The sequence below is a fragment of the Polychytrium aggregatum genome (assembly GCF_025602895.1).
Source record: "Polychytrium aggregatum strain JEL109 chromosome Unknown BJ171scaffold_5, whole genome shotgun sequence".
NCBI lineage: Eukaryota > Fungi > Chytridiomycota > Chytridiomycetes > Polychytriales > Polychytrium > Polychytrium aggregatum.
In genome coordinates, this window is record NW_026516207.1 from 574,774 (window position 1) to 599,389 (window position 24,616).

The 24,616-nt window shown below is 57.9% G+C and overlaps 9 protein-coding genes across 9 annotated transcripts; 6 read left to right on the forward strand and 3 right to left on the reverse strand.

The window, feature by feature from the left end:
- Positions 1-621: 621 nt before the first annotated feature.
- Positions 622-1,532, reverse strand: BJ171DRAFT_565367 (uncharacterized protein; the record flags this gene model as incomplete). The annotated part of the gene is made up of 4 exons (XM_053113340.1): positions 622-748; positions 845-1,022; positions 1,121-1,274; positions 1,317-1,532. The coding sequence occupies 4 exons, from the start codon at positions 1,530-1,532 to the stop codon at positions 622-624; spliced, it is 675 nt and encodes a 224-aa protein (XP_052970298.1).
- A 526-nt stretch (positions 1,533-2,058) lies between these two features.
- On the forward strand, positions 2,059-3,731 carry BJ171DRAFT_490687 (TPR protein). Its single transcript, XM_053109642.1, has 7 exons — positions 2,059-2,199; positions 2,300-2,382; positions 2,455-2,545; positions 2,681-2,717; positions 2,818-2,916; positions 3,015-3,128; positions 3,247-3,731. The coding sequence occupies exons 1-7, from the start codon at positions 2,110-2,112 to the stop codon at positions 3,360-3,362; spliced, it is 630 nt and encodes a 209-aa protein (XP_052970299.1). The 5' UTR covers positions 2,059-2,109; the 3' UTR covers positions 3,363-3,731.
- On the reverse strand, positions 3,720-5,523 carry BJ171DRAFT_565368 (uncharacterized protein; the record flags this gene model as incomplete). The annotated part of the gene is made up of 4 exons (XM_053113341.1): positions 5,330-5,523; positions 4,859-5,171; positions 4,564-4,663; positions 3,720-4,313 (listed from the first exon to the last, which is right to left on the reverse strand). Exons 1-4 carry the CDS (start codon positions 5,457-5,459, stop codon positions 3,720-3,722), a joined length of 1,137 nt encoding a protein of 378 aa, XP_052970300.1. The 5' UTR covers positions 5,460-5,523.
- Positions 5,524-5,791: 268 nt separating this feature from the next.
- On the forward strand, positions 5,792-7,971 carry BJ171DRAFT_490691 (diacylglycerol acyltransferase). Its single transcript, XM_053109643.1, has 7 exons — positions 5,792-6,149; positions 6,251-6,439; positions 6,632-6,645; positions 6,731-6,752; positions 6,944-7,162; positions 7,304-7,566; positions 7,713-7,971. The coding sequence occupies exons 1-7, from the start codon at positions 5,986-5,988 to the stop codon at positions 7,868-7,870; spliced, it is 1,029 nt and encodes a 342-aa protein (XP_052970301.1). The 5' UTR covers positions 5,792-5,985; the 3' UTR covers positions 7,871-7,971.
- Positions 7,972-8,285: 314 nt separating this feature from the next.
- BJ171DRAFT_490694 (thiamine diphosphate-binding protein) lies at positions 8,286-10,889 on the forward strand. The gene is made up of 6 exons (XM_053109644.1): positions 8,286-8,485; positions 9,003-9,110; positions 9,220-9,369; positions 9,497-9,842; positions 10,231-10,464; positions 10,646-10,889. Exons 1-6 carry the CDS (start codon positions 8,387-8,389, stop codon positions 10,792-10,794), a joined length of 1,086 nt encoding a protein of 361 aa, XP_052970302.1. The 5' UTR covers positions 8,286-8,386; the 3' UTR covers positions 10,795-10,889.
- A 337-nt stretch (positions 10,890-11,226) lies between these two features.
- On the forward strand, positions 11,227-12,198 carry BJ171DRAFT_578035 (uncharacterized protein; the record flags this gene model as incomplete). The annotated part of the gene is made up of 2 exons (XM_053113855.1): positions 11,227-11,650; positions 11,867-12,198. The coding sequence occupies 2 exons, from the start codon at positions 11,227-11,229 to the stop codon at positions 12,196-12,198; spliced, it is 756 nt and encodes a 251-aa protein (XP_052970303.1).
- A 1,565-nt stretch (positions 12,199-13,763) lies between these two features.
- BJ171DRAFT_455470 (Phospholipase/carboxylesterase/thioesterase) lies at positions 13,764-15,400 on the reverse strand. Its single transcript, XM_053108277.1, has 6 exons — positions 15,096-15,400; positions 14,894-14,956; positions 14,724-14,771; positions 14,573-14,637; positions 14,300-14,475; positions 13,764-14,152 (listed from the first exon to the last, which is right to left on the reverse strand). Exons 1-6 carry the CDS (start codon positions 15,194-15,196, stop codon positions 13,937-13,939), a joined length of 669 nt encoding a protein of 222 aa, XP_052970304.1. The 5' UTR covers positions 15,197-15,400; the 3' UTR covers positions 13,764-13,936.
- Positions 15,401-16,119: 719 nt separating this feature from the next.
- Positions 16,120-18,772, forward strand: BJ171DRAFT_634065 (uncharacterized protein). The gene is made up of 8 exons (XM_053115669.1): positions 16,120-16,663; positions 16,748-16,821; positions 16,932-16,967; positions 17,045-17,165; positions 17,249-17,753; positions 17,955-18,014; positions 18,080-18,148; positions 18,298-18,772. The coding sequence occupies exons 1-8, from the start codon at positions 16,167-16,169 to the stop codon at positions 18,694-18,696; spliced, it is 1,761 nt and encodes a 586-aa protein (XP_052970305.1). The 5' UTR covers positions 16,120-16,166; the 3' UTR covers positions 18,697-18,772.
- A 314-nt stretch (positions 18,773-19,086) lies between these two features.
- BJ171DRAFT_236648 (coatomer WD associated region-domain-containing protein) lies at positions 19,087-23,924 on the forward strand. Its single transcript, XM_053106585.1, has 16 exons — positions 19,087-19,181; positions 19,334-19,354; positions 19,435-19,588; positions 19,765-19,994; positions 20,196-20,413; positions 20,605-20,729; positions 20,839-20,981; positions 21,158-21,357; positions 21,465-21,944; positions 22,130-22,237; positions 22,325-22,533; positions 22,659-22,819; positions 22,941-23,052; positions 23,189-23,548; positions 23,661-23,732; positions 23,869-23,924. Exons 1-15 carry the CDS (start codon positions 19,179-19,181, stop codon positions 23,702-23,704), a joined length of 2,568 nt encoding a protein of 855 aa, XP_052970306.1. The 5' UTR covers positions 19,087-19,178; the 3' UTR covers positions 23,705-23,732; positions 23,869-23,924.
- The last annotated feature ends 692 nt before the right edge of the window (positions 23,925-24,616 follow it).

Sequence of the window (24,616 nt, forward strand, 5' to 3'; positions counted from 1 at the left end):
GTTCTGCCCTTGGGGAAGAAAAATTCTCCTCAAAACCAGCGCATTTTGGGCTGGCAGAGATACTGCGCAGTGGCGTCCTTGATTCAGATCCAGAAACGCATCGCTCGCTCAATCAGTCGTGGGAAGACATCTTGTCAAGGTGAGTCTTGCCTGATAGCCAAACGATCATGTCATCTCGCTGACACACAGCCACGCTTGACTAGGTTTCCAACCAGAGAGATTCAGATGGTGGTGGTTCTTGTCCGCAATCGGAGTGGAGCTTCCAACAATGATACAATTGGTCATTCCTCCACACCAATTGCCCACCACCACCGTCAATCGGCTCAAGGTGATACCAAATGCCGTCAACCGACCATGGCCGGATTCCAACTTTTGCTGCGCCACATACAACGTGACTTTCAGGTGACCGAGATGAGCAGCCACGAGGGGGCCGGAAAAATTGATAGTGTGAGTCAGGCGGATGTGCGCAGCAGGCTGGCCGGCGTGACTGAGACAGCAACGAACCGACAACCACAACGCAGCGGAGCAGCCGTATCGCAGTGTATTTGCAGATCAACGCAATGCATGTGTGTGCTGGCATGATCCTGTCTGCTTGTGCAGCGACATTTGGCAAGCAATCAATCACATGTCCCTGTCGGCTATCGAGGGAGCGACAGCCCGGAGGCCGCCGACGGCATGGCAAAAGCGCGGAGATTGCCCGACATCATCTCCGAAGCTTGCTGGCGAGGCGCCAAAGTGGATGAGCGAGCTGCTTGAATCGGATAGCCCGTGGCCGTGCAGTCACCACCCGACGCTGCGCGATCATGAAAGCAGTAGCCATCAAACACATCCAGAAGGACAGTACCTTTTGAGAGACGGCACGGCGTAGTTGACTCTTGCAGCAGAGGAGCGTCGAGAGCGTTGGTGGCGAGACGACCACGGAGTGACCGGGCCAGAGGGCATGCGTCGCTGGGGACTGGAGGTTCTGATATCCGGGCTGGGCGGGGGCGAGAGGGAAGGCTCGCATGCTGGCTTGGCCGGATCTAGCGCAGCCACAGAGAAGTGCCGGAGTAAATGGTCCGCCACAGATATGCCGCTGGCGAGGATCAGCTACTGTTTAGTGTCCACTGCTGCGTCTCACCTGAAGCAACACCCTCCTCCTCCATGCTTGGAAATGAAAGCCCCAATCCGAGAGAGAACTGATCGAGCTGGTCTGTGACCGACGCAGCGAACGCCCGGCTCATCTCGACGACGCGTGCTCTTGATGACTGGGCCAGCTCGCATGCGTGAGTTTGCTGTGGTGGGGGATTCTCAAAGGCGAGTCAACGATATCGTACCGCATAGGTCTTTCTCAGATGAGTCATAGATGCCTTGAGCTCCATGATCTCGAGCTGCAGCTCGCTGTTCTCTGACTCGGTGGCGATCAGTCGGCCCTGGCAGCCCAGCAGCTGGGTCTGAGGAGCAGCGATGAGTCTAGCCGGTCCAGGAGTATACAAAGCCCAGAGGGCCGACAGAGCCCAAAGGGACTCCAACCTGAATTTCCAGTCGATCATCCTGTGTCTTTCGGAGTTGCATAGCGATCGAGGCATTCATGCTGCTGGACCGACGGCTGCTGTCAGGAGGAGACACAGCAGAGATGGCCGAGATGGGCCACGGCCGAGCCAACCATGCCAGAGATCATACCGGGCAATGTCCATATTCTGTTTCTGCAGTCTCTTCCACGTTGCTCGCGGCTGTTGCAGAGGCTGTCAGCCCAAGTCCAGGCTGCATATGCAGATCAAGCGGAATGGAGCATCTTGCCTTCTCTGGGGACATGGCAGTGATCGAGGTCGCTCAGGTACGGGAAGAGCACAGGCACAGGGGTCGACGGGATAGTCCGGCCCAAGACAAGCTGGACGGGTAGAGGCCGGGCTCCTGCCGAAGATCGAGTGCGCGAGCTGAGGATCTGTGCGATCCCTGGCCTTGCGGAATCAACCGAGAACCGGTAAGCACCAGCCAAGCCGTGGGAAAGGGGCGGGAGGTGCTGCACTGCCACCGGAACGCAGAACGGCGCTTGCTGGTCCTGGTCCGCGCCTGTCGTCCTGCATCTGCATCTGCATCTGCATCCGCATACCGCCGAGCTCGACGTCCATGGCCGCCCCATCACCCCGCAAAGACCAGACCCAAGACGAGGCCGACTCGCCCTTCCATCCGCATCTCACTCCCGGCCGTCCCAGAGAGGTGCCGCTGCCGTCCGTGCGAGCTGCATCCGGCCACCATCCTGCTACTTGCATCCCATTGCTTGCATTTCTGCTCACCAGCACCGTCTTGCATTGGCCAGGATCTTGTTCTGGAAGCACGGCAACTCAAGGAAGAGGGAAACGTCTTATTTCGTGCATCTGAATTCGATGAAGCTGTCTTGAGGTGACCAGCGCCGTCTCGGCTGACTCCTGTCTCTGTCGTCGGTTATGCTCACCCGAACGATCTACCCGGTAGATACGAAGCCGCCCTCCAGGCTCTTCCGGATGACTGCTCCAACGATCGCTCTGTACTCTATGGCAACATCGCTGCCTGTCGTGTTCGACAGGTGGGTATCTCCGATGAGCTTTTGGAGCATGCCGTTGCTGGTTGTCCATACCTGGGCCTGTGCCGACGACCGTGACGCCGCTTCCATGCATCCGATTGCGACTCATGCTTCGCTCCGACCCACCCGCCAAACCAGGACGACCATAAGGCTGCGGTTGAGTGTTGCAATCAAGGTTTGAAGAAATGTCTCTGGGTGACAGGGCGACTCCACGACATCCGTCATGCACGCCGATCTGATCGAAACTCCCATTCGGTCCTCCTGTGTATCATCAGCACTCCGGCTCAACCCCGAGTATCTCAAAGCCTTGAGCCGCAGAGCCTCTTCGAACGTCGCCATTGGCAAATGGTCATCACTGGAGTCTGCCTTGGAAGGTCAGTTCGGATGCCGCTCAACTGCGGCTTGATTGCAGCCCGAGTGAGCCGCCCCGTTCGCCGTCTGATCAGAATGGCTCTCCACTCCCGGCCCTCAGATTACCAAAAAGTACTTGAAATGGATCCTGGACACAAAGAGGCAGCAGCAGCACTGAAATCTTTGCCAGAGAAGATCAAGCAGCAGGCTCAGGTTGAGCGAGACGAAATGCTAGGTGCCTGTCTCGGTCGATGATGCCACCCGCCTCAAGCCCATACTGCTGTCCCCTGCCTCCGATGCGCCTGCACACCAGCTAACGTCGACCCATGGGTGTCCCGCCGGATTCAAAACAGGGAAGCTCAAGGATATCGGCAATCAGTTCCTGGGCCGGTTCGGCCTGTCGACGGACAGCTTCAAAGTCACGCAAGCAGATCAGACCGGGGGCTACTCGCTCAACCTCAACAAGTAGTGCGCACTCGCTGTCATAGCTTGCTGGTGTATTCGCAGAGGATAGATGATTGGTATTCAAGGGTGTGAGTATACAGCCCGACGCTGCAGGTGCAGAGGATATCGTCACGCAGCAGTGACCGCTGGGCAGAGATTTCGTTCAGCCGGCCAATTGCTGCAAAACCTGTGTGTGATGAGAAACGGGCATCTCGGTGTTGGTAAACGGGAGAGCGTCTGGCTTGCACTGTGATGAATCAGACCATCTCTCCCCTCCATTTGGTCCTCGGTCGTATACATGGGAGAGATATCACATCCGCTGGCGCTCACCTGTATCCGTATCTGCATCCGCGTCTGTAACTGCATCTGGGTTGAACATACGCTAGTATTCGGGCGAAACCGACTGCATGCGGGTCACCTCGGGTTCTGAGAACTTGACTCCTCGCCTGGAGGCCTCGTCGGATGCACTCGACGCCGGCTCGGCAGCCAAGGCGACGCCTTTCGGGCTAGCTCCTCGTTGCTGTATGAAGGCGTTCTTGGGAGTGACCGATTTCTTCACCTCTGCCCCGGTGGTGGAGGAGGTGACGATTTTGGAGCTACCCTGGTTCTCGCCCAGCCCAAGGGTGACCAGCTTTCCTGCCAGAACATCGGCATCGCTTGTTGGGCCAGAACCAGCCCCGGCTTTGCGTCCGTCTTGGGCCGGCCCAGGCTTGAGCACTGCAGGTCGATTGCGCTCCTCGGAAGCACCACTACCGGCCTCGGTCTGGACCGGGGATTTGGAGACGCCCTTTGGCTGTGGATAGTAGTCCATGTGTGGATCATCGGTCTCTCGCCAGCAAGTGATCTTAGCCCCAGCCTTCTGGAACTTTGACATCTTGAACAAGGTAGACACATCGCGCTCGAACGGGGACAGCTTCTTCTTGGGTACCACTTTGCGCGGCTCAATATTCTTGGTGTGCTTTCGCTTGGACTTTTCCTGGAAGTGTCAATATCGCACACGGCCGTCAGCACGGACCACCCCTGATATCTACCGATCTCTGAATCTAGCATGGTCAGAACCACGAGCCTCCAGCTGCAGTCACGGAATATAGCATAATTGTGATGCAGGCGATGCAGGCGATGCGGTGATGCAGGTGATGCAGGTGATGCAGGTGATGCAGGTGATGCAGGTGATGTAGGAAACATGGTGCTCTATTTGGCGGGGTATTTCGCTGCTCAGGCCTCACTTTGTCCGCCTTGGTCTTCTCGCCCTGTCGCTTTTCTTGCTCCATGACCCACTCCCGTTGGTAAATGTCCGTCATGAGACAGGCCACAGGCGTTGACGGTCTGAAGGGAAGGACAATCGAGGGTGAGCTTTAGGAGCATACATCCGGAGGTGAGCGTTCGCCGCTACGTTGACAATCGAAACGCCTTCACAGGTATCCAGGACTGGCAAGTGGTGGGAGGATAACGAAAGCCAGACTGATTCTGTCTCAAGCCAGGCAAGTTTCGTTCGTCAACGAGTACCCGCAGCCAGCATACCTTGTGGGCTTGCCGTATATAAAGTTGGGATTGGCATCGCTGGGAAGCGGCCCGCTTCCACGCTTCTTTCTCAGTGCTGCCGCGTAGCCGTAATTGTTCGCTACACCCACACCCAGCAGGGTGTTGCCGCTCTTGCCGTCGGCCACCAGCGAGTGGTCACCAATCTTGACACGAACGGGATGGAGTTTTCTGTATTCACGGATGGCTGAGGGAGAAATGATGCCACGTTTGGCGGTGTTGCGGTTCATGGTGATGTAGTCCAATGACGGAATCTGGTGCTTGGATGTGGCTTTGACATGCCAGTGCTGTAGAACTATTGGGACGGGGCATCGACGTGAGACAGTGGGTCAGAGGCCCGAACCAGCCAGAGTCAGCTCACTGAACAGAGAGCCAGTATGTAAACTCGAGCTACCCGGATCGATTGAACGGCAGTACCCAGCGGGCTATGGGAAACATGCAACGAGACCGCACCTGTGGCCGCTGTTTCATCAGGGTTCCTGTCTATGAGCTTGCCGTATACATGATCACTACCAGGAAGGTCATAGACGGTTGGCCTGGTTTTGCCAACGACACCTTTGACGAGGAGTGGGTTGTTCGACATCCTCAGCAGTACTTGGCAGAGGGAGGCGCCTGATTTCCGGGGGGGGGTACAGCTGTTGCGAGAGTTGTTGGGCGTTCTGTCCCAGCCGCTTTGCAAGACAGTTTGTGGAGAGGTGTTCTATTCGTTGATGAAGCAAGAAGGCAGTCTTCGAGGGCAACTGGATGGAAGGGCCCTGAACAAGTCTCGGTATTGGACCTCGAGAGCTCAGCAAGCGATGGAGGTAGCGGTCGTTTATAGGACTCGGAGAAAAAAAAAAGTCAAGAGAGAGGGCAGCGCTGTGGCTGCCGCAGGGACAGGCCGGGCAGCGGCTGACGTCGTTGAGCCCAATCACGGCCGGGCTGTTTGAGCACTTGGACGACATTGTTCGGCATGAAACGCTGGCTGGGCGATTTCCCAGCCCCAGCGAGCAGGCCGGAGTGTGGGCGCAAGCGCGACGACAGGCCAAGACCCGCCCCCTGGCCATCCAGCCCATCTTGGTTCTCCCCAGCATCGCTCCGCCCCTGCATCTGCACCCAGCCTGCCCACAATGTCCGATGCCGCCGATAAAGTCCCAGGCTCGGCCAACCATGAGAAGGCCCAGCCCGTCTCCGGATGGGACAATCTGTACCAGCATCTCGCTGTGCTGCTGTGGTGCACCACCATGGAAATCGACCTCATCATCCACATTGTGTTCTTCTACTTTATCCGCTGGTGAGGACCAAGACAGCCCCGATGCAGTTGCCGACTTCCACGGAAGGCTTGTATAATGCTTACAGAGCGTCCTGCTCGCAACTCTTGACGCACGCCTGCAGGCTGTGGCCCTTTGCCGTCATCTACTGGACATGGGCATTCCTGATCGACAGCGAGACACCCTACCGAGGCGGTACTGATGCCCTGCGGTTCATCCGCGACTGGTCTTTCTGGCGACATTTCAAGGCGTACTTTGACGCCGAGCTGATCAAGACCTGCGACCTCGACCCCTCCCAGAACTATATTTTTGGGTAGGCGCGGACGAGCTGTGTGCGGGCCAGTGTTGCATATTGGGATGGCGCTGCCGGACGACCTGCAAATGCCAGCCAGCAGGAAGCGGGGCAATGAGGGCAGCAGTTGCAGCGGACAGCTGCGGCCCCCGGGCATGCCGTGCTGCCGCCAGTCCAACGCTCTAATTTCCTTGCCGTGGTCGCTGCGAATAGGTACCATCCTCATGGTGAGCCGGCCCTCGTTTTGCAGCGCTGAGAGCATGAGGGTTGTTGTGGCCGTGGCAAGTTGCTGACCCGATATCTGTTCGACAGGAATTTACTGCTTCGGCATCTGGTATGTCAGGAGCATGTCAGCACCAGCGCTGGTGTCTGAATTGTCTGGCTGTTCAGGATATGTGCGATCTGAACAAGCAGGGCCTGACAAGATCATCGGGAACTGGCCGCTCGATCGCAGAGCCATCTCGGACGATACTCTGAGTGCCCCGCTGACTTGTTGCTTCCCGACCGCCGTCCTTGAACTCACAGGCCAAGCTTCTTGACCGACCTCAACAACTTCTCGGGCCTGTTTCCCGGCATCCGCCTGCGCGGAACCACTCTGGACATGAACTGGAGGATCCCGCTCTGGCGCGAGTTGCATATGTCTTATGGGCTAATCTCGGTTTCCGCCCGATCCATCAAATACGCCTTGACCCGCATGGGCCCAGGATCGAGCGTCATGATTGTCATTGGCGGAGCCGACGAAGCGTAAGTTGGTCCCAGAGACATGCTGCGGGGTTGGGAGTGACGCAGCGGCGCCTGTTCTGGTTGGATCGCCGTGATCTCTGAGCAACCAGTCGCAGACAGCCGATCTACAAGAGTAACAGCTTGCTTTTGCCTCCTGGCTAGCTTGCAAGCCTATCCCGGCACAAACGACCTCGTACTCGACAAGCGCAAGGGCTTTGCCAAAATCGCCATCCAAACCGGTGCCCACCTGGTGCCGACCTTCACTTTTGGCGAGAACGATCTGTTCTACCAGGTCACGGCCGAGAGCAATCCCAAGCTACGAGGGTACCAGAACCAGTTCATGAAAGCCCTGGGATTCTCGCTGCCGATCGTGACCAACCGACCGTTCTTTTTCTTTCCGAATCGCCGCAAGCTGGTATCTGTTGGTACGAGCTTCAGTGCGCGAGAGGGAGGCATCAAGGGCTCAGGGCAGCGAATGCCGGTGGCAATGGAGATGGCAATGGCAATGGCAATGGCAATGGCAATGGCAATGGCAGTGGCATACCTTGCTGACCTTTCTGTCTTCATCCAGTGGGTGCCCCGATCGAGGTCGAGAAGCAGGAGAATCCCTCCCGCGAGTACATTGCCCAAGTGCATGGAAAGTACCTTGAGGGCCTCCAGCGCCTCTACGACGAGTTCAAGGATCAGTTCGCTGCAGACCGCACTCGCGATCTGCGCATCGTGGCCTGAGTCCGAGCCCGGATGGATGCGGTCTCCCTCCCAGAGACCCGACGAGTCCCTGTGCATTCTCAACACGAACGTCTCTGTGCATCCTATGTGCATACCCGGTGCATTTTTCTGTCCGCTGCCCATCGCCAGGCACCGTCTGTGCATCCCTCCCCCTCCATCATGAACCCATCCATGCATCCGGCCCCACAGCGGCTGCGCCAAGGCACATTCCATCTCCCCCGCCTGCGAGCCGCCCCAAACGTCTGCGCGCGTGTGTGTGTGTGCCGCCAGCGAGGCGCGTCGCTCTCGCCGAGCCCTCGCGGCGCTCTCGCAGCGTTCTCGGCGGCTCGCTGGCGTTTGGGGCACGCTTACGTCAGCGGCTCCTTCCAAAAAAAATTTGCGCCGAGGGTGCTCTGCGTCGCCATCAAAACCTGCGCGGCGGCCTGTGCAGACGACCTTGGCCGTGTTCAGCTCGCCGCCTCCTCATCGGGCCTCTCTGCTCTCGTTTTTGATTCATTTGTCGACCCATATTCGCACATGTCTGCATTCGCCAAGACTTCACTAGCAAGAGCCGTGCCCATGGCTTCCCGCCTGGCCTCGCGCCGTCTGCTGTCGTCGGCCACCACCCCTGCCACGGTGAGTTGCACTGGTCTCCTGTTGTCCCCGATGCCGGATGGGCAGGCATGATGAGTGAATGAATGGACCACAGGACAACCAGCGCCGGATGCGTCCTACGTGGGGCTGCTGCTATCCAGAAACAACCATGTTGGATCCATCAGCTCGGCAGCACATATCTGCCTGACGCCGGCCCGGGTCCTGAGAGGCGGCGCTGCCGTCTATTGTTCGGCACACTCAACAGCCAGCCCGCTGCGTCCGACTGGATGGAGCTACGAACCTGGACGAAACGCTGCCAAAGTTGCAGAGGAGATTTGATGGGATATCCAAGTGGCGGAACTGCTGTTGGATGGACGCCTGGAACAGATGAGACTTGGATCGGTCCGCCACACCCATCTGGTGGACAAACGGCCCACAGGATCTGTCAACCACGCGCAGCCGAGGAGACGCTTGGCGGCACCTGCTGGTGCGGCGGCTGGCCTCAATCCATGACAGTTGCAGCGACTCGGAACTGACCACCACCCTCTGTCCAACGCAGCTGACCGTCCGTGAGGCCTTGAACCAGGCCATGGAGGAGGAGATGATCCGCGACCCCGCCGTCTTCCTGCTTGGTGAAGAAGTCGCCCAGTACAACGGCGCTTACAAGGTCGGTGTGGGCGCCTCGCATCACTGGATCCACAACTAAGGCACAACGGAGACACTTGGCCGTCGCAGCGATATCCAAGATGCCAACAGACCCGCTTCTCTCACCGCAGGTTTCGAAAGGCCTCTTGGAGAAGTTTGGCGAGAAGCGAGTCATCGACACCCCCATCACCGAGATGGGCTTTGCCGGCATTGCCGTCGGCGCTGCCCTGGCCGGTCTCAAGCCTGTTTGCGAGTTCATGACCTGGAACTTTTCCATGCAGGTACCATGTTCGATCGACCCTGCAGCACACCCCGCAGGATCCGTCTGGTGCCGTGTAAAAGTCGGTCAAAGCATTCCTGCTCCGGTTTGCTGACATTTTGGAGGTCGCTCGCTGCCCCTCCCCCTAGGCCATCGACCAAATCGTCAACTCGGCCGCCAAGACTCGTTACATGTCCGGTGGCGATGTTACCTGCCCGATCGTCTTCCGTGGTCCCAACGGTGCCGCCGCTGGTGTCGCCGCCCAGCACTCCCAGTGCTTTGCTGCCTGGTACGGCTCCGTCCCCGGTCTCAAGGTCGTTTCTCCCTGGAGCGCCGAGGACGCCAAGGGTCTTCTCAAGGCCGCCATCCGCGACCCCAACCCCGTCTGCGTGCTCGAGAACGAAATCATGTACGGCCAAAGCTTCGAGGTGACCCCCGAGGTCCTGAGCAACGAGTTCGTCCTCCCCATTGGCAAGGCCAAGATCGAGCTTGAAGGTAAGGGTGTTTGGCTGCTCGACCCGGCTTCTCCGCCGGCACAAGTGAATGGAAAGCCAATGTGCGCCGGCGAATCCATCCGGTGGATCCGCATCGCGACCCGCTGGCGAATCCGTCTGGCGAATCCGTCTAGCGAATCCGTCTGGCGAATCCGTCTAGCGAATCCGTCTAGCGAATCCGTCTGGCGCCCAGCTTCAGCTCCGCGATTTTTTGGACACTGCAGCTGGTTTATGGGGCGAACGTGGAGATTGCGGCGTTCTCTATCCCAGCGATCCCGCATCGGTCTCTCGAGGGGTGTGAATGACGCATACACGCACATCACTATCTGCGCATCTTGTCTGGATCCCGCGCACCTGACACTGTGCCCACCAAACTCGCTGTCTGTAAGGCTCCGATGTCACCATTGTCGCCCACTCCCGAGCCGTTGGCCAGAGTCTGGAGGCCGCTGCCGAGCTCGCCAAGGAGGGTATCAAGGCCGAGGTCATCAACCTCCGCTCGATCCGACCTCTTGATATCGATACCATCGTCAAGTCTGTCAAGAAGACCAACCGCATCGTCACGGTCGAGGGCGGATGGCCCATGTTCGGCGTGGGATCGGAGATTGCCGCCCAGATCATGGAGAGTAAGTGAATCTCGCAAGCAGAGGACCGTGGATGGCGAAGGAGAGGCTGTGTTCTGGCGACTGGGCTCTGGCGACTGGGCACACCCGCGGGGATACGAGACAGCTTGTACTGCACTGTCGCCTGCGCCGCTTCCATCCAGGCACGTAATTCACACTCGTTCCCCGGCCGCTCTTCCTCTAGGCGAAGCCTTCGATCACCTTGACGCCCCTCTCCTCCGTGTCACTGGTGCCGACATTCCTATGCCCTACGCCAAGAACCTCGAGGAGCTCTCGCTGCCCCGTGTTGGCGGCATTGCCGACACCGTCCGCCGCTCGCTCTACCGCAAGTAAATCCTCAGCCCTCATTAGAATCGAGCGGGGAGGGTCTTTTTGGCCCGCCTGGGACACTGGCCGAGATATCATGAATACAGCATCTGCTCACTTGACATGGTCCCATGTGCGCTTTTTGGCCCTGGTCGTGCCTGGCGGTGTACTCTCGCCGCTCGAGGTCTTTCCCGCCAAGGGAGTCGACCCCGCCTCTCCATGGCGGGGCGCCCAAGGTTTCTCACGGCTGGCCGAGGCAGTTTGATTGCTGCTCGATCCAGCCAGGGGCGCTCTCCGGTGCATCGTGGTAGCTGAAGGATATCCAGTCCGCCTCGAGCACGCATTCGGCTGCCATCCTCTCCCGCCGAGTCCCTTGCCGAAAGCCGCATCTATCCGACCTATCGCCCGTTGTCGACCCAGTGCCCCCTGTCTTTTGCTCGCTGTCCAGCCGCCCCCACCATGTCCAAGTACTCGACGCGCCATCCATGCTGTTGGGGATTCTCAATCATCTTGGTGGTCTTTGCCTTTATCCTTCAGGTCCTGTGCATGTTTGGCGGAGGACTCTACATCCCCCCATTCCAGGCCATCGCCTGGGTCACGACATCGTCTTCCAGCATCGGCGTCTATGGCGGATGCCCCAGCAGCGGCGCAACCCCGTCCCAGGCCGGCCCAGCCAACGGGCCATACGAATGGCAGTTCGTCCCCGTGAACTTTCCGCAGCAACCTCTTCCCGAGCCCCTGGGCGGTGGATTCTTCACACTGAACCCGCAATGGACCGTTCTGCAAACCCGATGCATCGATGTGGCCCAGATCCTCTACATCACCCGCGGGAACATTGATGACAGCCAGGCCTTCTTTGCCCGTGCCGGCATTTCTGGAACGCGTGGGTATTCGACGACTTGCATGCTCTCTTCTCAGCTGTGGGCTGGGTCCACGAGTGAAATCGCCAACTGGTTGCTGGTTGCTGGTTGCTGGTTGCTGGCCTATTTGTGCGCCTGCTCGTTCTGACCCAATATCCTCTGGCCCATCCGTCTGCGTGTTCGCCCGACTGTGCTCGCAACTCGCCAACCACGATTCAACACCCCTTGGCATCCGCAAGTCACTGCCCGTGATCATATCATTCTCTCGTCGCTCAATATCGCGGTCTTCTTCATGTTTGTCATCACTTTTTTCCAGGGCGGGCCGTCTCGCAATATGTGGATATGGATCACGCTCCTCGCGACTATTGCGACTTTTATCGTGTCGTATCTCGCCTTTGGTGCCGATGTCTCCGACTTGGCTCTTGCAGGCGATAGCAGCGCTACCTTTGGCTACGCCTTCTGGTTGACGCTGCTGGAGCTGCTGCTGCTGCTCATTGCGGCACTCTCGGCCTGCTGGGGCGGCAGGAAGCGGTTGGGTGCCTCGCTTGGTCTCCCGGGCCCATATATATGAGGGGCGCTGTCAGGCCTGCCCGGAAGTGCAATTCTGATTCTTCTGGCACGACGATCAAGGCAAACGGCGCTGCGTAAAGTGAAACCAGCACCTTGGTTCTGAGGATGATGCTGGTTATCCTGAATACAGACATTGATATCAATGCAGCAGGCAATGCAGCTACATTGCGCAAGTCACCGTTGCTCACGAATCAGAGACTGTGCGCTGGTCGGGGTTTCGGAGGCTAGAAATATCTCTTTTCTCTGGTCGCTGAATGCATATCGAGCTCATTGAACAAACATTTCCAGCAGCATCGATTCTCGGGTCGCTGCAGAGGCCAAATTCGTCCCTCCATCTGTTCTTGGCGTCTTGATCTGTGCGGGACGACAATCGAGTGAGTACGACGCACATGGCAGCAGATCCATCCGACATCCCGCCTCATAACAAGATGCAGCCGCGGTTCCGGTCAGTCTAAAGAGTGCTATCTTTGCGCAGCCCAGAGAGAGTGATGCGAACGAATGCATGTTGCAGACGAGCTTGTCGAGTCCAGCCCGGGCCGGTGATCTGGAGGCCATTTCTCTCATGCTGTCCGCCCGACTCCTCGCCGCCCAGACACATTATCGGTTCTGGGTGGCAGTAATATTGAGCATGTCCAGCTTCGCTGGGCTGATCTTGCTCCTGTAATCCGCCCTCCGGTGCAGCAGAGGCTGTCTGTTGCACCGATGCATCGACGAACACTCCGAGTCGACGGGGCTCAGCGAAGAGCACGCCTGGTCTGCCTGAGCAGCTGGGGCCGCATCAGGAAGAACCAAAGTAGAATCAAGCATCGCAGAGCCCGCGGTGCCCAGAAGAGTCTGAGTGACGGCAGTCCCAGCAGATCTTCATTCTATGTAAATGTGGTGTCTGCCTTTTCTCGGACCCGGCACTCAGTCGTCCCGAGACTGATTGAATCTGTCGACACTGGATTGATCTTCGTTTGGCCTTACAGAGACATGCTATGACTGAGCGCATGTCTCTAAAAATTCAAACGGTGTATCGAGGGTATGGCCTCCAGCAATCTCGGCACCGAGATCAGCCCGTGCGGGCTGTCTGGGCTCGCAGACTCGTTGCACTGCGAGCGTATCGCCGCTCTCTCTCAGGCTGCGATCAAACCTTTTACTAACAAGTCATCCTCCAGGAGCTCACGGCCGTCAGCCAGAGCGCAGAGGGGAACATACCTGCAAGTGCACTGGGGGTTATGGACAGGCAACAAGAAGCAGCAGGGCGATCTGGTGCTCGGCGGCCATTCTTTTCGGGGGTGGCAAGGATCGCTGGGGCTGGGGCTGGGGCTGGGGCTGGGGCTGGGGCTGGGGCTGGGGCTGTCACGGAAGCCTGATGGAGGCGGAACGATGGCGGAGTGGTTGCGTATCTGGGAGAGCGAGGGTTCCCAGGGAAGCTGGGATGATCGTCGGACCAGAGATAAGGATCGCAGGATGAGGCCTGATGATCTGTTGGCCGCCTTGGCGGGCAGTCCATGCACTCCAGTGGGTTTGGAGACCAAACCCTGAATACATCCGTGCATGAACAACAATGGCACAAGAAGCATATACAGCAGCGTTCGCAAGCACATTGTATTTGTATCGTGGGGTGACCGGTTCTGGAGTCTCTGGCTATGTTTTAATGGGTATTTGCTCGGGGCGTGGTGTGTATCAGGGATTTGTTGCTGTGCCGAGTGGAAGGTGACTAAATCGCAACCGCTTTGCCCCCTCCTCCTCAGCGCTCAGAACTTGCACTCGCTCTTCAGGAACTGAGCAATGTCTTGGATCTCTTCATCGCATGTCGAGTGACCCATGCCTAGATAGAGTTTGAAGTCAATCTTGAGGCCCAGGCTTCTGAGGGCCGCAGCCGATATCTTGGCCTGGTTGAGGGAAATGATGTCGTCGGCGTCACCATGGCCCAGCAGGAAGGGCGTTTCCTTGTTGGTGTCCTTATGAGACTGGAGAAATTGACGTCGACGAAACAGCCGATCGGGTTGGGTGAGCCACAGAGGTCGAGGCTGGATGCTTTGCAGCTGATCGAGCGAGCGGCTACACCAGTGGCGATAGCAACGACAGTGACCGAGACACATCCCATTGCCCCTCACCTCCAGGATCTGCTTCGAGAGCGGCAGGTATCCGCTGAGGGCAATCACACCCGCAAACTTCTTGTCGGTGGTGAGGGCCGTGTACAGACTCATGGCCGATCCCTGGGAGAACCCGCCGAGGACGATGCGCGAGGCTGGGATGCCGCTGTCGATTTCGTCCTGGATCAGCTGGCGAACTGGGTCGGTTGAGTCACAAAGAGCAGAGGTGTAAGAGTGTGAGAGAGGCATATAATGCGAGAGAGAGCAGCAATCGGGTCGGGATGCTCTACATACTTGCAGCAGCGCTCTGCTTGATGCCCGGGCCATCTTCTTTGTTGGGAACACGAAATTTATCGTACCTGGACAGCAGCAAGAGCAAGAGCAAGAGCAGGATGAGAGACGGGCTCATTCACAGGCGAGGATCGAAGACTGCTCGGAGACTCACCATCCGCGCGTGATCATGCCCATGTTGTATGTGATCGGCCGTTTGGGGCTGCACAAGGAGAGTTCATCAAGCAGACGAAACAGGATCAGCACGGTGATGGGCACTCCTCCCTCCTAAACACTGGCGCTATGGGGCCATGTTGCCGAGCGACTTGCAGTAGCCTTTCTTACGCATTCGGCAGGACCCATTTGACATGGGGGAATTGACGAGCCAGATCCTGGATAATAGGCTCCCTGTTGAAGCCAGAGCCAAGAGGAGAGTAAGAATCGTGACCGAAAACACCGCAGTGGAGAGTTAGGCGTTGATCCGTTGCAGCGTCCTCGGCCCCCCGCTCGAGCATGGATCCGGCGGCAGATCTGCCCAGGTGCTTACCAGCCGCATCCGCTGTCGCCGAGGCCGTGCAGGAAGACGACCGTGGCCGAGTGGTTGGCGACGGCTGGGACGATGACACTCGTGAGAGGGGCGACGGGCATTGCAGGCGATGGAGTGAAGGACTTGCGGAAGGCCAAGCTACGAGGTGGATGTGGTGGTGGGAGGGAGGCCAAAGGCGACGAAAAAAAACAACAGAATGACGATTCCAAGGAAGTCGAGTCTGAGGGCGAGGCCGAGGCTTATCGAAAGGACACTACAGGTGGAGACCAACTTGCTTGCGCTTGGCCTCGGGCCTTTTATGCCACAGCACCCAACGACGACCGACGGTCGATCGGTATATTTCTTTGTTTCATTTTTGTGTGGCGGTGCACTTGCCATCCGCGGCATGTGGCCGCCTCCGTTGCTTTGAGTTTCATGGGGTGCCTTGAGTTTCAAAAGTCCCGCTCGGGATGTCGCCGAGCTTGGGTATCCAGCAAGGCTCCACATCACAGCTTGGATGATCTGCTCCGTATCAGCCCACAGGCCGATGGGAGTCTGTCCCACCATGATATCTTCGTTTCCGGTATAGCCACCCCCCCCATCTTGTCATCGTGTGTGGCGATACCCTCACATCTTGCGCGGCATCGGATGCCAATGATCTTGGCTCTTGTCGCCATCGTGGCAGTCCGCGGTTGAGAGTTTGTGTCGATTTCTCTGGCTGTGAGCAGAGTGCCTCTCCTATCTCAGAGACGTCCGGATATATCGCCAATGAAGGCGCTGAATATGAGTGGATATACTGCGATGACCGAAATTGAATACCGCCGTCGCGATATCACAAGAGCTGCAACGATGGCTCATTGGGTTGTGATTGGCATCTGTCCGCAATGGCGCCGACGCAGCCGGAACACATCCGTGCACGGCCCGTTCGACCACTTCCCTGGGCGCGGGCGGGATGTTCCCACCAGCCACATCGGCGACAAGCATCGTCTTGGGCGGTTTCGCTCTTTGTAAAAGCGTACGCTCGGCGTTCACCCCTCTTGCTTCCACCTCCTTCGGCCACCTAGCACTTTGGCCCCTTACCGCCCAGCCACCATGCTTACTTCGTCCTTGTCGCGCAACGGAAAGACCAGGACAAAGTCCGTCCGCTCGCTGATGGGGCCGCTATTCGAGCATCCCGAACGCACCTCCGAGGACCGCGGCGAGTCCGAGGGACTGTCTCGCGAGGCAAACTTGACCGCCAAGCCCAACCACCTCCCTCTGGCCATCGTTCACCTCCCCGAGTCCATTCCGGCCGCCTCGAACGTGTCTCCGGGTCTGTGGACCTGGGCCCACATCACAGACATGGGCCCGCACGACGGCCTTGATCGTCATCTGCGTGAAGTCGAGAATGCAGAGTGTCTGCGTCGTGCTGCCTGCGAGACGCGCATCATCACCCATGACGGCACCTATGTCCCAACGCCCCAGGCACTCAAGGACCTCGGCCACGTCGAAGTCAAGCCCCGCCGTCCCGTTGGCGGCTACAAGGGTACATCTGTGGCTCCCGGAGCCATCGAGGCTGTTGCCAACGAGCTCAAGGCCCGACTTGAGAGGTAGGTGGTTTGTCCCAGGATGCATGAGAATGCTGCAACAGCCACGCGACCCACACCGGATCACTTACCCCCGTCTTGTTCCAGAGACCCGAATCGTCCGGTCGCCCAGCCAGCAGAGATGTCTCGCGACAAGCTGGTCCCCCGTCTGTTCGTGCACGGTGGGTGTTGTTCCAAGGCGTGAGTGCGGGGGCTGCAACTCCGGCCTGGTCCTGGCAATCGTTGTGCGCATCGTTCTCACGACAGCTTGCGCGATAATTGCACCTGCCAGTCTCGGAGCTCCAGATCAAAAGCGGCGGCTTCCAGAGTAAGTTGCTCTCTAAACCTCCGTATAAATCCTGTCGACTGCGAGCCGCATTTAATTGAGTTGGTTCATCACTGCAGACAAGAAGGTCTTTGCGCAGATCAAATACGGCGACAGGATTGCCAAGACCGAGCAGATCCTTCTGCATCGCGACCAAATCACCAAGACCTTTGTGTCTCAGCCACGCGAAGCATTCATCATGTAGGCTTTGCAAGTTCTGCTTCACCGGGACTGAATGTGAGCGGGCATTTACTCTGGATGATGCCCTTCGGGATTGAATCTAGGGACTACGACGAGGCCGTCCATGCCGTACGATTGGAAGTGTTCACTGGATCTGCCGACCGAGTTGCCGCGTTCTCGCCAGACCTGGGTCTCTCGGCCTCCCCGTCGATGGACTCTTTTGCAAGCTCTGCCACGGTTACCGGACGCCAGCCTGGGGGCAAGGGCAAAAGAGCGTCCGACGCACTCTCCTTGATGCTTGGCCAGCGGTTTGGCGGGGCCCATGCCGCCCATGCTGGATCGCCCTTCAGCCTGTTCAACAATATGCGCAAGAGTCCAACCACGGCCTCGCTGCATGGACATACGCTTGAAGACGGCATGGACGACGAGCCCATGTACCTTGGCGAGATCATCGTGCCAATCGTCTACGATCGAAGCGATGCCCTCCCACGCAAGACCACCGGATTGTATGTTCCCACTGCTGCTGGGAACAGGCGCGATTATGTCCAAGTGCTTGTTCAAGTCGGCATTTTTATGGACGAACAGTTCCACGAACCTCCAGGCGAGCAGGTAGGCGAGTCAGGGATGAATGACCATTCCTACCTTTCTGTGGCATCACTGTGCATTCATCGCAGCTCGTCAATGCGCACGTTGCCGGAAGCAATGTTGTCACTCGTACTCGAGTCATACCCGCCAAATTTCTTACAATGAGTCCGCTGCGATCGTGTTGATCGTCGCTGTGCATCATACTTCCGAAACCACAACCAACAGACTCCTGTGGAGGACTTTGCTGACTACATCAACATACTGATTCGCCACCGCGGAGCTGGGGTGAGTGCCAGAGATTGTGCTGTGCAGCGATACGAGTCGATACTCATGCATGTATTGCTTGCTAGACCTGGAGAAAGTATTGGGGCATTGTCAGACAGCGAGAAATCCAGCTCTTTGACTTTGAATATGGCGAGGTGAGCTTGAAACACACTGTCCTCGGCATTGTGCAGCAACGCGATAGTCACTCGCAGTTGAAATGGTACAGACCTGTATCTCAAAGCTCCAGAGTTCTGGACTTGAGCCTCCAGCAGACTTGGTAACATGCTGCCTTTCCCTGCCACAGAACAAGCCTGTGTGTGCAACTGTTCCCTTGAGCAATGTCTGCAACGTCAAGCTCGCAGATCCAGAGCTGATGTATGCCCCATACAGCTTCCAGCTTGAAGTTGATGCCGAGTTCCAGCGCTCCGGGGCAAATGCCGAGGAGACGACGGCGTGCTGGCGCAGCTCTGTGGTGGACCAGATCCCGCCGACCGACCGTCGCCAGCACAGGGGAACCGACGTCGTCTATGCTTCTGCCGACTCCAAGGAGCGCATGGAGGCGTGGATGGCAGCGATACAGCACCACCTCTCAGAGATTGTAGCAGAGGAGCACCCACACGGTTATGCTCCACCTCCCCCCAAGCGCTTCGCTGGTGGTCTTGGTCGTCGGGTTGTTCCGCCTCCGGCCGAGCGCGGAATGTAGTGAATACCACTCTGTCGTCCACAGCGGCACTACACGCTTCGTATATCGAGATGCCCTTGCACTGATAATAAAGTGGTCTCTGCAGACTGACGCTGCTCCTCAAGCAGCAGCACTCAGTTTCCAAGTGTGCTGGAGAACGAGACATGTCGTGCCTCATCATATTCAGCCAGCCACCATCGCATGGCGCACATTAGTCCTCGCCGGCCATTCCCAGCGGCCGTCCTCGGTCCACATCCATGCCATGAATTTGCCCTTGCCCCGAGCCTCCAGTTCCAGGCGAGTTCCCACCGCCGCTGTGCTTTCAGGCCACACCACTGCCTGCCCACGTGACGAGACGTGGAACTCGGCATCTCTTTTTTCGTGCTGGCGCCTGTCTGGGATTCAGGCCATCTTGAGATTGCACCAAGCCCCGGCTCCCGAGCATATCCGACCCCTGGCCTGGCTGATCTCACCTTCCACAGCGACCGACCGAACCGCCGAAAATGGTGAGGCGTTTGAGGCTGGCGATTGTCTTGTGCCTCTGCCGGAGATCCGGCTGCTGGCTGACACACTCAAACGCTGACATCAAGCCCGTCTTCTTTCCCTGACCTCGTTCTCTGGCGACCAACCTCGTGCGCTCTGCCGCTCGACGCACTAGCCCCTGCGTCTGGAGATCAAGGTACGTGCTGATGCTCTGCATCCATGCGCTGTCTTGGCCGCGGCTGGCCGTGCTGACATGCCTCGTTCCGGGATACGCAGAGAAAGCTCTCAAACCGATCTGAGAGAGTCAAGGCACTCGACTACCACCCGACCGAGCCTTGGCTGCTGACGGCTCTATACAACGGAAACGTCTATATCTGGAACCATGAGACTCAAACCATCGTCAAGACCTTTGAGACCACGGACCTGCCAGGTTTGCCGTCTATACACGCAGCTCGCTCGCTCGGGGCGTGTGACACTGACCAGCCAGGTCTTCCACCGATCTGGTCGGCCTTCTCGATCATACACGATCTTGTCGCTGACCCTGCCTGGCCTCCAATGGCACGCCGTACCGGGCCTCTTCTTTGCTGTGCCCGTGATCTGCGACAGTTCGTGCGGCAAAGTTTATTCCCCGCAAGTCCTGGCTGGTGACTGGATCCGACGACATGCAGATCCGTGTGTTCAACTACAACACGCACGAAAAAGTGACCACCTTCGAGGCCCACTCGGACTATATTCGCAGCATCGCCGTCCACCCGACTCAGCCCTATATCTTGACGAGCTCCGATGATATGTCGATCAAGCTGTGGGACTGGGATAAGGGATGGAAGAACCTCATGGTGGGTCTGCTGACGAGCATGCGTTCTTGCGCTCTCGCTGGGTTGAGCGGGGCCGTTTCTGGCCGAGGCCGCGGGACTCTGTGCTATCGATTGTGCTTTGAGGCTGTCTCTGGTGCCGACTCCACACGGGGCGAGCAACATAGCCCTCGACGGTACACTTCAGCCGGTATGGTGTCTCATGTGCGCAAGCTCGCTGTCTAGGTTTTCGAGGGACATACCCATTTTGTCATGCACGTTGTCTTCAACCCGAAAGATGGCAACACCTTCGCCAGCGCCTGTCTGGATTCGACCATCAAAGTGTGGTCGCTCGGATCCAACGTTGCCAACTACACACTCAAGGGCCACTCCCAGGGTGTCAACTGCGTCGACTACTACCACGGTGGCGACAAGCCGTATCTTGTCTCTGGTGCCGACGACAAGTGAGTTTGCAACCAGCACGGCTGACCAGCGGGCAATCATAGATCCGCGGCGAACAGTGCATGGTCGCCAGGACACAGTCAGATGCCTCTGTCGCAGTCCCTGAGAGCGACGTACAGGCACCAACAAAACGTCGAGCAGACAGGCTTGTGCCAGCATCCATAGCTGACGGCTCTGCGTGAATATCACCCAGGCTCGTCAAGATCTGGGACTACCAGAACAAGACCTGTGTTCAGACACTGGAGGGCCACACCCAGAACGTCATTGCCGTCGGTTTCCACCCCAACCTGCCCATCATCCTCAGTGGCAGCGAAGACGGTGAGTGACTCTGGCCCCACTATACCTCTGGCCCCACTATACCTCTGGCCCAATTATATCTCTGGCCGCCCTCCAACGTGGCTCATTCGACTCTCTATCCCCTTTCCAGGGACCGTGCGTATTTGGCACGCCAACACATACCGCCTCGAGAACACTCTAAACTACACAATGGAGCGTGTCTGGGCGATTGCGTACACCAAGCAGAGCAACGATGTCGCCTTTGGCTACGATGAGGGAACGATCGCAATCAAGGTGAAGACGGATTCACTTGCGAGACTTTGTTACGAGCCGGCCTAGTTCGATTAAATAGCTGGCCTCGATACGGACGGCGAACTCTGCGGCACTTTGCGAGACCGGCGGACCTGCCAGGGATAGAGAAACGGGATAGTGACTAACAACGTGCGACTCACAACTCTACCCCACGGCAGCTTGGTCGCGAGGAGCCCGTCATCAGCATGGATTCCAGCGGCAAAATCATCTGGGCCAAGCACAGCGAGATTCAGACCGCTAATGTCAAGAGCGTCGCCGAGGAAGGCACCAAGGACGGCGATCGCATTGTTCTCAGCAGCAAGGACCTCGGCAGCTGTGAAGTCTACCCTCAGACCCTCCAGCACAGCCCGAATGGCCGGTAAGCGGCTGCATCGGAAAGCGAATCGCTCGCAATTCAGTGAGCCATAACAAGCTCCGCTAGCAAGGAAGCCGAAATCTGACTGTGGACATTACTTCTCGCCAAAGATTCGTCGTCGTGTGTGGCGATGGCGAGTACATCATCTACACTGCCCTGGCCTGGCGCAACAAGAGCTTTGGAAGTGCCCTCGAGTTTGTGTGGGCCCTCGACTCCAACGAGTACGCAGTCCGCGAGACCTCGTCCAAGGTCAAGCTGTTCAAGAACTTCAAGGAGAAGAACGTGCAAATCAAGCTGTCGTACAGCGCCGAGGGCATCTTTGGTGGCGTTCTGCTCGGAATCCGCAGCAGCACCTTCCTGAGCTTCTATGACTGGGAGACCGGCGTCTGTGTCCGACGGGTCGACATTGTGGCCAAGAGCGTGTTCTGGTCCGAGTCTGATCTGGTTGCGATCGCCTGCGAGGACACCACCTACATTCTCAAGTTCAACCGTGTTGCCTACCAGCAGCGTCTGGACCAAATGTCGGCCGCCGATCTGACGGAAGAGGGTATCGAGGACGCTCTCGAACTCATCACCGAGATTTCAGAATGGTACGGCGGCGCTGTCTTTGGCTGCTCTGTATGGCTACCTTGCGGCTGGCATGGCTGTTTTGACGACATCCTTGCTCGCGCACTTTGGCCATGGCCATGCATCGGCCCCCTCCCCTCCTATTTTTCTAACGGTACACTGCTGCTGGGCCGTCTCCGTGACTGGGCTGCCGCTTCCTTTACCGCAGCATCAAGACTGGCTGCTGGGTTGGCGACTGCTTCATCTACACCAACAGCGTCAATCGCCTCAACTACCTCGTTGGCGGCCAGACCTCGACTCTCAGCCACTTCGACAGGTACGTGGCTTGACTTTGATCCTGTGCGCATCAACCCATGCTACCAGCTTGGGGGATGCTGTCGCTGACATCTCTCGATGACCACAGCACCATGTACATTCTCGGATACATCCCTCGCGACAACCGTGTCTACTTGACCGACAAGGACCAGACTGTCATCAGCTACGCCCTTCCGTTGAGTCTGATCGAGTATCAGACTGCCATTCTGCGCGGCGACTACGAGCACGCCGAGAGCGTTTTGCCCAACGTGCCGGCCGACCAACGCAACAGAATCGCCCGTTTCTTGGAAGGCCAGAGTGCGTATCGGCTGTCTGATCGAGCAGATGGCATAGCAGCTTCATGCAGCCATGTGAAGCAACGAAGCCCGTGACTTTGCACTGATCTGGCGTCGTCGTCATCCTTGCCGCTGCCGTTGTTACAGATTTGAAGGAGCAGGCCCTCGTGGTGTCTATCGATCCGGAACACAAGTTCGATCTTGCCATCCAGCTGAACCATCTGAACGTTGCCTACGAGATCGCCCTCGAGGTCGACCAAGAGGACAAATGGAAGACGGTCGGCGACTGCGCCTTGGCTGCCTGGCAGGTGGGTTGTGTGCCGCGTGTATGTCAAAGGTGTTTTTGACGATAGGGGTTGCGAAGAGCTGGGTTGGCTGCCTCGACATTGCGAGTTTGTTTGCTGACACTGTGCTGCGTCTGGCCCTCAGTTCAAGCTGGCTGAAGAATGCCTGCGCAGAGCCAAGGACATCGATGGCCTGTTGATGTTCTATCAAGCCAGCGGTAACGCCAGTGGCCTCAAGTACCTGGCTGAGCTTGCTGGTGAGTGACCACGGACGCTCTTACTGCGACCAAGCGAGCCCGCAATCTCGCCGCTCGCCTCTGTGAGATCGAAAGCGTTCTGACCAGCTCCGATCTGGTTTCTTGTCTGGTGCTGGCTCTCTGGTTCGCGCTACAGCCTCCAAGGGCCGAAACAACATCTCGTTCCTCTGCCATCTCCTGCTTTCCGAGGTCGAGGAGTGTGCCCAGATCCTCAAGGCCACCCACCGCATTCCCGAGGCTGCCCTCATGGCTCGCACCTTCACTCCGTCATTGATCTCGCCCATGCTCAGTGCCTGGAAGGCCTCCCTTGTTCAGGAGGGCAAGACCAAGACTGCCGAGTCCCTCGCCGATCCCAAGGACTACCCGAATCTCTTCCCCGATATCCAATACGCTCTTGTTGCCGAGGACGCCTTTATGCGTCGGCGAGAGCGCGGCCGCCCCAGCGCTACCGAGTACAACGATTGGAAGGACAGCTTGGACTGGGATGTTGTCGGAGGTATGATGGGCAAGTGATGACAGCCGCTCGACGATCATGTTGCGAATGCCTGGATGCCTCTGTGCTAACTCACCACGGATCTTATCGGTGGGCTGCCTCGTCAGAACTGAAGACACGATTCCCGGACGGCATCCCTGGCTCGTCTCCGGCCTCTAACGGCGGACCTAGAGTCACCTTTGACGATGTAAGCAACACTGGGCGGCCACACGCCGGGAACGCTGGCTGCAAAGAGCCGCGGGGCATGTCTTGTACCGAGGCCGCTGCTCGCTGCACATTTACTACTTGGCGTACTAATGGCGACTATTCCTCGTACCTTCCAGACTCCCGACATCGACGGCGAGCCTGAGTCGGCTGAGCCAGAGGGGCGAGCGGCCACCGATATTGGTGACCAGTTCAGCCATCTGAGCTTGGAAGTCAACACAACCGGAACCGGATCAGTCCGAGTGAGTTCCTTGCCGATATAGCCGCCTGGCGCTTGTCGCAAACCAGTCGTTGCAAACCAGTCGTTGCAAGCCGGTCGTTGCAATTGGAGGCATTCTTGGTCCAGGCTGACCATACATGTGTTTCTCACAGGGCGACATCGATTTCGATGATTTCTCCTCGTTCACAACGGAGAGCGTCGGTGCTGGCCAGCCCGAATTGCAGCAAGTCGCGGAGGAGGAGGCGGACAAGACGGCCTGAGCCAGCCATCAGCCCCTGCGTGCTTGGGTTGGGTACTTTGGTGGCACTACCGACTCTGTTTTTGCGTCTGTGGCGCATCGAGCTCTGTATTCAATGCGAGGTGCTGAATAAACAGTGGGACACATTGTCTCGTTTGGACAAAAGCACACCGTAGCCAGATCATACCACACTCAGCCAACAACGACCAAGTAGGCCAAGCCATCGCTCTGGATGCAAGTCAGGCAAGAGTGCATATCTAGGGCTCTATCGAGGCGAGAGTGCAGATCGATGCCATTGCGCCAGATCGATCGACACCATTCAATCCACAGAATGGGTGCACTGGATCGGCAGCGACCAGGCCCGCACCGACTTGGGTTTTGCAATCGCCAACGCGCCTTCACAAGCCCC